Source organism: Juglans regia, chromosome 12, assembly GCF_001411555.2.
Source record: "Juglans regia cultivar Chandler chromosome 12, Walnut 2.0, whole genome shotgun sequence".
NCBI classification, from domain to species: Eukaryota; Viridiplantae; Streptophyta; class Magnoliopsida; order Fagales; family Juglandaceae; genus Juglans; species Juglans regia.
Window position 1 is genome coordinate 1,034,805 of NC_049912.1, and position 14,593 is coordinate 1,049,397.

The 14,593-nt window shown below is 36.5% G+C and overlaps 2 protein-coding genes across 2 annotated transcripts; one reads left to right on the forward strand and one right to left on the reverse strand.

The window, feature by feature from the left end:
* Positions 1-5,101: 5,101 nt before the first annotated feature.
* On the reverse strand, positions 5,102-9,423 carry LOC108985769 (probable inactive receptor kinase At5g67200). Its single transcript, XM_018958190.2, has 2 exons — positions 7,820-9,423; positions 5,102-6,485 (listed from the first exon to the last, which is right to left on the reverse strand). The coding sequence occupies exons 1-2, from the start codon at positions 9,408-9,410 to the stop codon at positions 5,929-5,931; spliced, it is 2,148 nt and encodes a 715-aa protein (XP_018813735.1). The 5' UTR covers positions 9,411-9,423; the 3' UTR covers positions 5,102-5,928.
* Positions 9,424-10,722: 1,299 nt separating this feature from the next.
* LOC108985745 (protein IRX15-LIKE-like) lies at positions 10,723-12,113 on the forward strand. Its single transcript, XM_018958167.2, has one exon. The coding sequence runs from the start codon at positions 10,791-10,793 to the stop codon at positions 11,712-11,714; it is 924 nt and encodes a 307-aa protein (XP_018813712.1). The 5' UTR covers positions 10,723-10,790; the 3' UTR covers positions 11,715-12,113.
* Positions 12,114-14,593: the final 2,480 nt, after the last annotated feature.

The following is a 14,593-nucleotide window of genomic DNA, read 5'->3' on the forward strand; positions in this document are numbered from 1 at the left end:
AATTTAAATGAAAAGTCATATGGGTGTTTGCTTCATTAATTCTTAAATGTTGAAATTTAATAAGCATTTTCTCAACGTAATGAGATTGACATAAAGCATAAACGCTACTATGTTTCTTTACTTTGACACCCAAAGTAGTGTCAACTTCATTAAGATCCTTCATTTTGAACTTTGAAGATAAATATTCTTAGTTTCAGATATTCCTTCCATATTTATTCCAAATATAAGCAAGTCATCCACATAAAGATATATTATTACACCATAACAATCAATGAATTTAGAATAAATAAATTTATAAGCATTATTATGCTTAAATCCATGAGATAAAATTACCGAATCAAATTTCTCATGTCATTGTTTTGGTGCTTGTTTTAATCCATACACTGACTTGATTAATTTATAAACTTTATTTTCTTGCCCATACATAACAAATCATTCTAGCTGTTCCATGTACACTTCTTCAACAGCTCACCATTTAGGAAAGCAATTTTTACATCTATTTTGTGTACAAATAAGTTATATATTGAAGTCAATGTCATAAGCACTCTAATGGATGTAAATCTAGACACTGAGGCATACGTATGAAAATAGTCTATGCCCTTTTTTTGTTTAAAACATTTGGCTACTAATCTAGCCTTAAAAGTTTAAAGAGACTCCTATGTATTGTATTTTCTCCTAAATACCTATTTACAACCAATAGGCTTTGATTTAGGATGCAAGTCAACTAAATCCCTAGTATTGTTTGACAATTTTGAGTCCATTCCATCATTTATTGCCTCTTTCCAAAATGCAACATCTCTAGAAGTCATAGCTTCTGTAAATGTTTTTGGATCTTTTTCTATATTTAATAGAATGAGTATTTTATTTAAAACAGCTCTCTATTTCCTTTCGAAAGGAAAACAATAGCTTGAGATAACACAAATCTGGATCCAAAATTTTCTCTTTTCTGACTCTTTGACTCTTCTCAGTTCAGTCAATGTGTTAGGAATTATACAATTCATTTTTCAACTCAAGTCAGTTTATGGTGTTTGAGTATGGTCTGATACTGTTTTAGAGTCATTATAGAATTTATCTTCAATAAATTCTACATCTTTTGATTCTACTGTAACGTTAAAATCTAAATCCAAAAGTTTATATGCTTTTGGATTCTCAACATATCCTACAAAAACACTTTTGATTGCCCTTGGACTTAATTTTATTCTTTTTGGGACTGAAACTCTATAAAAGACTAAACAGCCCCATACCCTTAGGTATTCCAGATTTGGTTTCCTGTTTTTCCACAATTTATATGGTGAAACTTTAAATTCTATAGAAGGTATTCTATTATGCAAATAACATGTCATGAGCAATGCTTCTCTTCACAAATTAAAAGACAATTTTGCATTCAAAATTATAACATTTAACATATCAACTAGTATCTTATTTTTTCTTTCTGCTAAACCGTTTTGTTGTGGGGTATAGGGCAGTGTTTCAAATATCGTATCGTACCGGCCACTGATCCGGTACAGGTATTGTATATATTTCGTACTAGTCCAAATACCGGCCGGTATCGGCCTATACCAACCTGTATTTTGGCCCGTACCAGCCGATATTTATGCCTTTATTTTATTTGTTATTTTATTTTCATTTTTTCAAACTATAAGCTCATTGTTTTATCCCTAATTCAAATTAGGCTATTTATAATTTATATATATGTATTTATATATAATTTATTCATATATAGACTAGTATTTTAGAATATGATTTATATATATATATAATTTATTCATGTATCGACTATCCCAAAAAGGTACACAAACCATACCAGTATTGAAATATTTCGTTCTAGTGCCTTAACCGGTACGGCGTTCGATACGATATTCAAAACATTGGTATAAAGTGCACTAGTTTGATGTATTATGAAATTATCCTTGTAGTACAAATGAAATTCAGTACGAAAATATTCACCACCTCTATCATTATGAAACATCTTAATTTTTTTTTTCATTTTGATTTTCAACAGAGACTTATAAGATTTGAACATATTGAATGCATCATCCTTACTTTTCAATAAGTATACATATGTATATCTTAAAAGATCATCAATAAATGTAATAAAATAGCTATTGCCTCCTCTAGTTAAAATACCATTTAGTTCACAAATATCAGAATGCACAAATTTTAATAATTGTGTATTTTTGTCTATTTTAGGGCAATGTTTATTTGTCATTTTCGTTTGAATGCAAATTTCACATTTAGCATCATGTTCATGACTATATGAAATTAAACTATGTTTAGACATTAATTTTAAAAATTTAAAATTCAAATGTGCTAAACAACCGTACCACAAACTAGAAGACTCAACAATATAAGTAGAATCGAAATTTATTTTATTAATACTTAGTTTATACATGTCATCGCAAGAGTACCATTTTCCAACAAATACTCCCCATTTGGAAAGAACTATATTACTAGACTCGATTAGAGTCTTGACATCATTCTTACAAAACAAATTTGCAGATACAAATTTTTTCTTTATTTCTAGGATATGAAGAACATTGACAAAAATAAGTTTCTTTCCATAAGTGACCTGAAGTTCCACAGTTCATTTTCCCACAACTTTTGCAAAGTTGTGATTTTTCATTAATATTACATGTACATTTGCTGCATCCTCATAATTTTTTAATTAAGATCTCTAATTGCAAACATAAACGGTAGTGCTTGAATCATACCACCAATCAAAAGACTCAATTGTTATAGCTATATTTAACTCTGTACTCATGCTAATGTCCATTTCAGAGACCATGACCACAATTTCCAAAGTCTCATTTTCTATCAGATTTGCACAATTTTCATTTTCATTTTCTTTTTTGTATTTCTTCTTGTACATGCATTCACGCTTAAAGTGCCAATTCTTTCTGCAATTGTAATAAGTTTTTATTTTCTTTGACTTGTCAACATTGTTGGAAAAATCATTATATTTTCTCTTTTTTTTTTCCTCTAAAATTACATTGAAACTTATTTTTTTTATCAACAAAGTTCACTTTAGAGCCATTTTGAGAAAATCATTTATTATCACCAATTCAAGTTTCCTCTTCAATTCGTAAATGTTTTTGAATTTGCTCTATAGTGAAATCATCTGTTGTGTACATAAGTTTCTTTCTATAATTATTTCAACTTGGATGAAGTTTGGCAATAATAGCCCCAACTTGCAAAGATTAAGAAACTTCAACATTAAGATTTTAAAGTTTATTCACCAAAACTTGCACTTCATGGACTTGATCCATCCGAAAAGTATTATCATTTATTGTAAATTCAAAATATTTCATAATAAGGAATTTATTCATACCTTGCTTTTTGGTTCTATACTTGGATTTCAATGTCTCCCAAATCTCTTTTGGTGATTTGATTGATGTAAACAAGTCGTAGAGACAATCAGAAAGTGTATTTAGAATGTTCCCTCTACATACCACTTTATCTTCTTCGCACTTTTTGCATTCTGCCTTGATTTGATCATTATCGTCAAATTTGGGTTCTGAAAGTACTGGCAAGTTCAGATCCAAAACATATGAAATCTTCAATGTAATAAGAATGAACATCAACTTTTCTTTCCAACGAGTAAAATTCGTTCCATCAAATCTATTTAGTTTGACAAAGTCTTGATTCATTATCTTGAAAGTCCTCATATCAGATTCTGATACCATTGCGATTATCACTTTAAAATTGTTGAAGAAAATTATGCAAATACAGTAATCTGAAAAAATAAATGCGATTTTGAGGCATGTAGAACACTATCTTTAAGGTGATAATTGTCCCCACTTGATAGAGTTTACTACTGAATTGCAAGCAATTTACCTCTAGGATACAACAAAGTCACCAACTGCAGATAGCAATTCTGAAGTTTTTCTTTCATAATTTCTCTACAAAATTGTGTAAATGAATGAAAATATGAGAGAAATGAATATTCAAATTCGTGGATCTCATTCTCTATTTATAAAAAATGAAGTAGTACCATGTGAAATATCATAACTCTTAACTTGTGACTTTTCAAGTAGTAATTGATAGTTTAAAGGTCATGATATTTCATATAAAGACCAAAGGGCATGCCTGGTCAAGTGGTTGGATACCTCCCTCCCCCCTTTTCCAAGGGAGGTCACTGGTGTGAAACACACTTATTCAACATATCAATTGAATTTATTTTGAAGAATTGCACCATTCTACTGAATTGCAAGCAATTTATCTCTAGGATACAACAAAGTCACCAACTGCAGATAGCAATTCTGAAGTTTTTCTTTCATAATTTCTCTACAAAATTGTGTAAATGAATGAAAATATGAGAGAAATGAATATTCAAATTCGTAGATCTCATTCTCTATTTATAAAAAATGAAGTAGTACCATGTGAAATATCATAACTCTTAACTTGTGACTTTTCAAATAGTAATTGATAGTTTAAAGGTCATGATATTTCATATAAAGACCAAAGGGCATGCCTGGTCAAGTGGTTGGATACCTCCCTCCCCCCTTTCCCAAGGGAGGTCACTGGTGTGAAACACACTTATTCAACATATCAATTGAATTTATTTTGAAGAATTGCACCATTTTCAAGTGCTTATTCTGGCCAAGCATTGCACCTATTCAGGCCAGCCCAAGCATTGTGTCTCTTCGAATGGGCCTTGGGCTTGGCCCACGTGCGCCCCTTGGGCTACCTCATGCCTTGTTAAAATTAAATCATCAAAATGATTTCAAATTCATTTCTTTTCCTTTGAAACAACATACCCTTACCACTAAATCAATGCATCTCTTTGTATTAGTGATTCATGAAAATAAATAATAACCCACATTTAATAAATTCACATATTTAATATCAAAATCTACAATATAAATATAACATAAATTACATTCATTTCTTCGCAGAGTTCTAGAGTTCTAGAAAAGGCAGGTGAATGAGGCAACACCATTGCAATTTTTTTATTTTTATTATTATTTTTTTTAATAGAGAGATCTCTTGATAAAATAAAACCCCCTCTTATTCTAAAAATTATATCTCTCCATATAAATCATAATTAAATTATTATCTCTAACAGCGACTATATAATTGATTTCAAGAAAACCAAAGTCTACAACACGAATGTACTACTGTTCACTTCAAGATCAACATTCAAACTTGAAAGACATCATCCAAGGAACTATTGATATCCCTTATATTTTCAAGGCTGGCTCAACCATGAATCAAGGTGCATCTTCCCAATTTCTCTGAACTTATTCACACAAGTAGGTAGACAAAGAAACGTTGTAAGAAACCTATTTGCCTCAACCATAAATAACCCAATGAAGACAGGATAAACACCTTAATATAGGATCGATCCTTCTCTATAGAAGGCAGGATGCTAACCCCAATGTTAAAAAGACATTAGAACACAAGCTCATGAGCAACCAAAAAGTTGAAACACAAACGCTACAGCATGCACTGTTCTCTCTCGCCTATATATGATCCCCCATCTTCCTCCTCCAGAGGATTTAGTGCCTCCACTCTTGATCACCACGACTGACTTAGAACATTGGCACCGCCGATGGATTCTGGACATTATTACCTCTGATATTCATGAGCAAGTTTTTGTAGAAAGGCATTGTAGTGAAAAACCGTCCAAAAGCAAGCCAATTGGAATAAAATTACCTTCTTCTATCATCAAAGATTCTATATATAAAATCATGATTTATCCACCATAAAAAATAAATATATTGTGGGAGATTCTACTTATAGGTTTACCATAATCGCCCAAGCTTCGCCCAATAAATAAGAGTTGTTCATGACACTTATCTCCCACTTTTATAATCCTTCTTTGGTGTTTACTCGGCCTCCCTTCCAAGTTCCAAAATATACAAGTTGTCTCCGGCCACTACCTCGATTTTCTTCTTTGCACTCAATCTTGTAAATCCAGACAAAAAACTATGAGAATCCAAGAGATGCATTATCTACTACCACCCTCTCCTTTATTTCCTGTATCATCTTCAGAACCTGCCACATCGCTGGCCTTTGTTCTGGTGATGTCAAAGTACAGACACATGCAACCTCTGTAAGCATTCCAAGTCTGCTGTCTTCACAACCATCATCTTCCCTCATTGCTCTGACCCAATCAGGCACCTCCGTGGGTACAAGGAAAGGATGTTGTGATGGGTGTTTACCAGTCAAAAGCTCCAACAGAAGGATGCCAAAGGCAAAGACATCAGACTTGAAACTGGCTTGGCTGCTAGACCTTCGGGTCTCGGGTGCTTTGTAGGCTGCAGAATCCGGATTTTCATTGGACAAAGAATCTGCAAGGACTGCAAGGCAATAGTCTGTGACACAGGCCTCAAAGTCAGCTCCAAGGAGGACATTGGAGGACTTCAGGTTGCCATGGATCAACCTTGAAGCTTGATGGATGTAAGTAAGGCCCTGGGCCACATCTTCAGCTATCTTTAAGCATGATGTCCAGTGTAGAGGCTTTGCTCTGGTTGATTTCGATCCTACACAGAATTTGCAACTTTTAGACACGAAACAATGGGTCAACAGTGTTGCCCAAAAACAGCCAATCAATAAAATTATTTCTATTATTTATTGCAGTATAACGAAAAAAGAAAAGCTTACTTCAAAGGAGAAATATTCTATTAATCAGCTTGCACTAGAATTTCAGATATCTCTCGCCTCAAGTCTCTTAAGATGCATACCAGAAATAACTATAATATCTTAAGATCTTAAACAGTGTTCTGTAAAAATAAAAACAAAATCCAAAACTTAACATTGCAGAAACTCTAAAAGAAGCTTCTACAACACAAAATATAGTCATTATGGGGGTAAGTGTATTGCCTCAAAGCTACCAAAGCAATGTGGGATACACCACCTACCCTTAGGTGGCACGGCTCAAGTCTCACATTTCATATTTCTGATTGGGATAGGCTCTAATACTATTTGTAACGCCCTAAGGAAGGGGCAAGGCACATCTGTCTATACTACAAAAGGACTAGTCAATGATACAATTTGAATCTCATTGGAATCATTATAAAGAGCAAGAACTTATCATTCCAAAAACAATGCGGGATTCCATACACCACTTACTTTTATCGCTCATAATGGGATATCACAGTAACATTCTCACATAGACTGAGATAGGATGGAATTAAGTAAAGCTTAAGAAACTAATGGTGACGACTTTGTGTAGGACAAAAAGGGCATTGATTCCTACTTTGGCAAAAAGAATTGGAAAAACAATTAGAAAAAATAGTTGCATAAATAGTGGCTTCAATCAGAACATGCTAAACTAAAAATCGTCTCTAAAGTAGCACAAAACAGGAACATACTAAACTATTTAGAATTATCGAATTCTCTCTATTAAAAGTTTCATAGATACTAATTATAACCATGCAGTTAGCGATGTAGTAAATGTTCTTGAACAATAGAACGAATGAAAATTGAATCCACCTTTATGATTCTGTCCATAATATTAACAGCGCAACGATTCGATTATAGGCATTTGGCAGCTTTTGAAAAAATAAAAAAAAATATAGGTCGAGGAGACAAAATAGCTCATTAAATTGTCGCATTTGAAAAGGGAGAAATCTGTGATGTCATCCTAAAACTATTACGACGCCTACCGACATTCCGTTACGTCGAACTCCGATGCTTACGGACGGGGTTATGATAAGAACTACGATCTAATCAACACACTGGGTGACCGAAAATACGGAAAACCGACAATACACCCGAATCAAAGCCAAAAATGCTCAACTCGGCGCCAAACCATGGAGTAAACTCAGTAGACTCGGAAACAAAATCATGGAGCTTTAAGTAGTTAGTTACTCACCGTGAATGAGGTTGAAGAGGCTCCCGTTTGGTTGGTATTCGTAGATCACGAGCCTCTCCCCCTTGGCCTGGAAGTAAGCTCCCATGGGAACTAGATTCGGGTGGCGGAGCCCGCCCACGGCGTCCATGTGGTGCTCGAACATTTGGCTGCTCGTAATGGCCGTCTTGTTTGCATCCAGCCTCTTAACTGTCACGATCAGTTGGTTATCGAGCACGGCCTTGTATGTCGTCCCAACCGTGCCCCTCCCCAGCAATTCCGCCGACGCCCTCATTAGCTGCTCCAAGTTGTACGGCTGGGCCTGCCCTCCACAGAACACCAAGTTCCCGCTCTTACGCACCGCTCGAACCTCGGGGATGAAACTTTTTGGTAAGTCGCTAATTTCTTCGGCTCGAGCTTCTGTGGGAGGGTTTGGAGTATAACCGGGTTCGCTTCCCAAAGACTCCGTTGTTTTTTTCGGTGGGTCTTTTTCATGGCTGCCCTTTTTCTTGACCAAGCCAAAAACGCATAGAAGAGAGGCAATGAGGACTGAGACTCCGATTAAAGACCCCAAAACAAGAGCAATGCTCTTGTGCTTCCTCGAATTAGATGTAGGAGAGAGAACAACAACCTCCTGCGATTGCGCGCTTTGGTTGAGCGGAGCAGTGGCATTACTGGGAGATTCGAAGAAGGGAGAGTGTGAATTATTGCAGACCTTGTTGATGATCTCGCCGCAGAGACCGAGGTTCGATTGGAACGACTTCGCGTCAAAGCGCGAAAGAGTTGGTGTGACGGGTATCGGTCCCTCGAGGTTATTCTCGGACACGTTCAAGATTTGAAGATATGACTGGTTCAGCGGAGGCACTGTCCCGTTGAAAAGGTTCGACTCAAGCCGAAGGGAACTGAGCCGGTCCAAAATGCATAATGAGGCCGGTATCGGACCGGTGAGATTGTTATGCGAGAGTTCAAGCACTCGAAGCCGATGGAGGAGTAGAACCGAAGCAGGGAAGGAACCGGTGAAGGAGTTGCGATCCAAGATGAGGGACTTGAGGTTGAAGAGACCGGAGAGGTCAGGAATGGGACCAGAAAGTGAGTTGTTGCGGAGAATGAGGACTCGAAGCTGATCGAGTCGAGTCAAGGTGTTGGGGGGGAGGACGCCCCGAAGACCGAAGCCCTGGAGACCGAAGCGGACCACGCGGCCTTGGGTACATTTCACGCCCTGCCACTGGCAGTAGTCGAAGCGCTCGTTCAGCGTGTATAGCAGGCGGTTATCTAGGTCGGCTTTAGATTTGAAGGAGAGCAGCGAAACGGCGTCAGAGGGAAGCAGCAAGCTCTCTGCTGCCGGGGAAGTCGACGGCGCAGCCAATATGTGGACGGAGAAGATGAGTAATGAGAGAACAGTGAGGAGGAGGAGAGAGAGTTGTCGAAGAATGATCATTGTGTTCAACATATTTGAGTGGCGGACACTGGAGGCGGGGGCGTTAAGAAGTGAAAAGGAGTAAAGGGTGGGCTGTATTGTATTGTGTTTATGTCTAGTCGTGTGTGGTGGGAAGCAGCTGGCTTTCCACTTGGAGACTGGAGACTCACGTGAAAGTGGGGAATGGCGCCTTGACATTTTTTAGACTCAGATCAGTACAATTCTTTCTCCCAGTTTTTTCATATATTCTCAAGGTTGTTATTAAATTCTTTTCTTCAATTTCTTAATATATATATATTTGTGTATATACTGCCATTTTAGTCTTCGCATGAATCATGAGTGACTCTACGATGGAGTGTTGTATGGACGGTAAGTATGTTTATTCATCTGCCCAACATCATCATCAGACAAAATTCTGGGCCATCCTTGTCAAAAAAATAGGGGGGGACTGTGCTTTCCTTCTTCTTTTCACAATTTCAAAGAGCAAAGTCTATGCTTTCTTGACCAAAGGTGTCATGAGTCCACAATGATGGTGTCAGTGTACGTACGTGGCTTTGCTATTGCTGCGCACATGATGATAATAAGTGAGATTGGGCCACAGCCTACTTGTTTATGGGAATGAGGGCTAGGCTAACCCCAGTTTAAATAAATTAATGTTTCAAATATATTAGCAAATTCTCTGAACGTTTGTTTGCCAATTCTCTTTTTACATACGTAATCCGAGTCATCCTTGATGTATGAATAGTTGGGGCCCAATATCAAGCACATGGACATCAGGTGGTAGCTAGTCCTAATTGGGGCTTTCATCTAACAAGCGTGTTTGGGCCCAACCCCTGCTAGTTGCCACTTCCTCCTTTGATTTGCTTTTTTAACTCGTGCAACAAAAGTTGGTCGTATAAATTAAGGTACAGTAAGTACAGTTTTGACCCGTTTTCTAGTTAAATCGTTGGCTTCACCCACGAGTCGCTATAAATATTATCTGAATTTCCATGGCATGTTTTCCATATGGAATTTGTTGCAGCAGGTAATTGGTCTCCCTCAAAGGTAACTACTTATTTAAGAAATTGCAAAAAAAAAAAAAAACAAATATTCAAAGAGCTTCCGTGGGAACTAAAGCTGGAATTGGAGAGAAGGAAAAGTGACTTGTGGCTTGTAATCAGTTATGAGGTCACTACAGCTATTCCCTCTTACCTATTCTCCACCAGCTCCAGTCCACCCACCCCCTTTTTTGTGTTCTCCTTCCTCCCATCCCAATTCCATCTACTTTTAGTTTTAAGAACCACCTCCCATTAAAATAATACAGGAAAAATGGAAATACCTAGCCAACCAACATAAACTAGGGAAAATAATAACTAATTGGTACTAAATAAATTGCTATACACCCTTAATTATTTGGGTCATTGTAAGGTCACCCTCATATATTCTACTCTCATACATTGCTTAAGTTTTGTTTGCTTACAACAACTCTCATCTTTAAATCAATCACTCTTCCTCAAACCCATTTCAGAACCGATTTAGAATCAACTTTTCAGAGAGATTTTTTTTTTTTTCTCTGCAGCCTTGATCGATCTTTTCGAGATGAAGAACAATAACGGTAACACGAAGCTAATCCTCCTCCACCCTTATATCCAGAAACAAGGAAGCTCCACTCGTCTATGGCTCCTAGCCTTTGTTTCCTTCTTCACGCTTGCTTTCTTACTCACCCTCATCTACACAAGAGAATCCACATCGACCGCCGCCGCTGCTGCCACCGTTGCTTCCTCTAGCTTGGCCGGTGCTCCATTGCCGACCACTGTCATCAGTATTCTCATCCACTACGCCTCAATATCCAATAACTCATTCCACATGTCCTACGCGGAGCTCAAGCAAATCTCCGATGTCCTCCGAAAGTGCTCGTCCCCATGCAACTTCCTTGTATTTGGCCTCACCCCGGAGACCCTTCTCTGGAAAGCACTCAACCACAACGGCCGGACCGTGTTCATCGACGAGAACCGCTACTACGCCGCCTACATGGAAGAGAAACACCCAGAGATCGATGCATACGACGTGCAGTACACGACGAAACTGAGCGAGCTGCACGAGCTCCTAGCGTCTACAGAGAAACAGATACGAAACGAGTGCCGACCGGTGCAAAACCTATTATTTTCGGAGTGTAAGCTCGGCCTCAACGACCTTCCCAACCATGTCTATGAGGTGGACTGGGATGTCATACTGGTGGACGGGCCGCGCGGCAAATGGCCGGACGCTCCGGGTCGCATGTCACCGATATTCACCGCCGGCGTGCTTGCGAGAAGCAAGAAGATGGGTGTGAATGCCAAGACCCATGTGTTCGTGCATGACTTCTACGGGGAAGCAGAGAGGGTTTGTGGGGATGAATTTTTGTGCAGAGAGAATTTGGTGGAGGCGAGTGACACTCTTGGGCATTATGTCTTGGAGAGAATGGACGCGAATAGCTTCCAGTTCTGTCGCAACCAGACATTACCGAAAGCTTCATCTTCCTAGCCAGCAGTTTGTTTCATGCATGCATCATGCATGCATGCTTCATCTTCTTCCTAGCTATATTCATAACAGCTAGCATTGTTCTGCTTGCAGGGAGTCAATTGCATAAAGTGCTAAAAGTACTGGCCGCTATTTATCATGATCATTTCATTTTTTTTTTTCCAAATATTGTTTCTTGGGCGGGGAATATTGTGAAAAATAATTTTTTTGCATGGAAAAAGCTGTATTTCATGGAATTTAGAATTCTCCTGTTTTCTTGTCAGTGTACGTTCTTCTTTTCTTTTCTTTTTTATCAATTCAAAGGCATCAAAATACAGGCCACCAGTCATTTTATGTCATGGAATTGATCTTCAACTGCATGAGAAACCAATTAAGTTGGCCTCTTAATTAGAGGCAATATCACGCGGCCCTCATGTACAATTATATTGAAACAAGAGAAATGTTGTTCTTTGTACTAAATTTTATTATTAGTGATATCTATGAAACAAGAGAAACGTTGTTACTCTCTCGGGATATGAGTTTTGTTACCTGGTTAGTTATTCTGTCGGGAATATAGATGTACATGACGAATCTCTTAAACTTAGGTCCTTAGAGATCTGTCATCAGAACTAGATCATGTCAGCTACGAAAATATGCTAGTGAGCTATTAACGTTTGTAACTGATTTATTTAAATCAAATTTGTATATTCTTTATTATGAATGAATTGTGATATCTTATTATAAAAAAAAAAAAAAAAAAAGTTCTTTGTACTAAATTTTAGCTTTAAAATGCATAAAATAAATATGATTACTATATATTTTAAATAAAATTACCACATATATAACTTTTCTTTCTCAAATTTTTTTTTTAAATTTTTTTTATGTCCTATGAATTTTTTAACACGTCACTTGTGGGCATGCAGTAGTTGGAAGGTTTTTGTCATGCAATTTGGTAGACAGACTGAATTAATCAATCAAGCATGTGGCTAGCTAGCTAGGCTAGCTGTAGCAGTCACAAATTAAAGTAAAATTGCATCTTCTAACTTCAACTTTGTATTAATTCGTTATACCCAACTCAAGATAATTGACTCCTCATATATATATATATATATATATATAGATATAAAACCAGAACTCAATTAGGTACGTACATAATTGGCTCAGCTATCAAGTAGTACCACACCCCCACTCACAAAATTGGACGACCGATGTGAGAATTTTGGTAGCATAATTAGAAGGACACCATATCACGAGGATGAAACATCATATAAACATTGTTTAATTCTCATTTAGTTTGCTAAGGAAATTAAACTAAAACAATGAAAACCACGCAAACATGTTTGGTAAGGCCGGCCATGCTGATTTAGTTGGGTTCTAGATACAGAATATATATGCATTTAGTAAGTCCTTCTATATTATGTAAATTAAATCATATCACGACGTTAACCCTACAAAAGAGGTCGGAGGATAGATTATATATTATCCACACCGACTTATAAATATGATTTTTGTTAACCAGCTGAACCTCACCCCATGATTGAAACTTCATATCCAGATGAACGAAGTTTGTTAGGATCGCTTAATTGATGACCAAATGCTCTCCATAGACAGCTATTTCGAACTTCTTAGCTTCGTCGATCTGCCCTACCCCTGTTTACGAATTTCCGAAGGCTCTACTGTTGTGCCAAAGTTTGGTTGTACTATACATACAACAAACTGATGTGTGGAGCACCGACAGCCAGCACACATAAATTCAAAGTTGCAAGCAGAAAACATACTCAAACATAAGCTGAAAAAAATATAACTGCGTTGAATGAAGACATTGAAATAGAATGATCTAAAGAAGATGTGCACTCCTAGTCGACGACTAGAGGTATAATTGATTTGATTTAATCTGGTTTTAGATATACTTTAGAACCAAACAAAACCAAATCAAATTGGTCTACATCGGTTTTGGAATTTTGATCATTGAAACCGACTGATTTATCTAGGGAACCATAACTTTCGGGTTTTTTCAGTATCTATTCGGTTTTACAGTTGTGATTATGTTTTGGGCCTCTTTGTTGGTTAATTGGTTTTTCTTACCCAAATGTACAATTTGTTTAGAGTAATGCTACGTACATTTGTGGAGTGTGCCGTTGTACAATTGTTTTGAAAAAAAATGGTGTCTATTCTTAAAAAATTAATTTTTTTCATATGGATCCTATAGTTTTTCACTTTTTTAAAATGGATTGCGCAGTACTTACGCACTTCACAACTGCAAATATAATTTCTCATTTTTTTTAGCCCAAATATGATAGAGCCAAAAATATTATTTTCAGTTCAAAACATCATACACATAACCAATTAACCAAATAAATGCTAAACACAATTAGCCAAAACACACTAATTAGCTTAATCAAAATATACATTTAATAATCCCTAAAAAACATATTAAGAAATGCACATAACAATATTCCTAAGGGCTAAAAGCCTAAAACATGCATACAAAAAACAATTAGCCAACATAAACAAAATCTTAAAAAAAAAAAAATACACTGAAACAATTGCAAATGCAACAACTAAAATAAAAGTTTCAACTCCAAAGTATATAAAAATTACAGAATAACTTTACCAACTACTTAGCTTAAAAAAATGTCCTTATTAGAATATATATATATATATTATACTTATACCATATTATATATGTAAGTATGGAACTTAATATGTAATGATAAATAGAAACATGTTAATTAATAACTTAATATCAACATTCATGTTCAAGAGTAATTTTATTTCAAATGAGTATAAACTCATGTAGTACTTATGTTTGGCCAAAAGAGGAAGGGATATCGACCAAATAACCTTGGTTTCTTCTTTTCCTTTCTCTCTCTCCTTTTTCAATTTGTAGTATTAAAACTTAG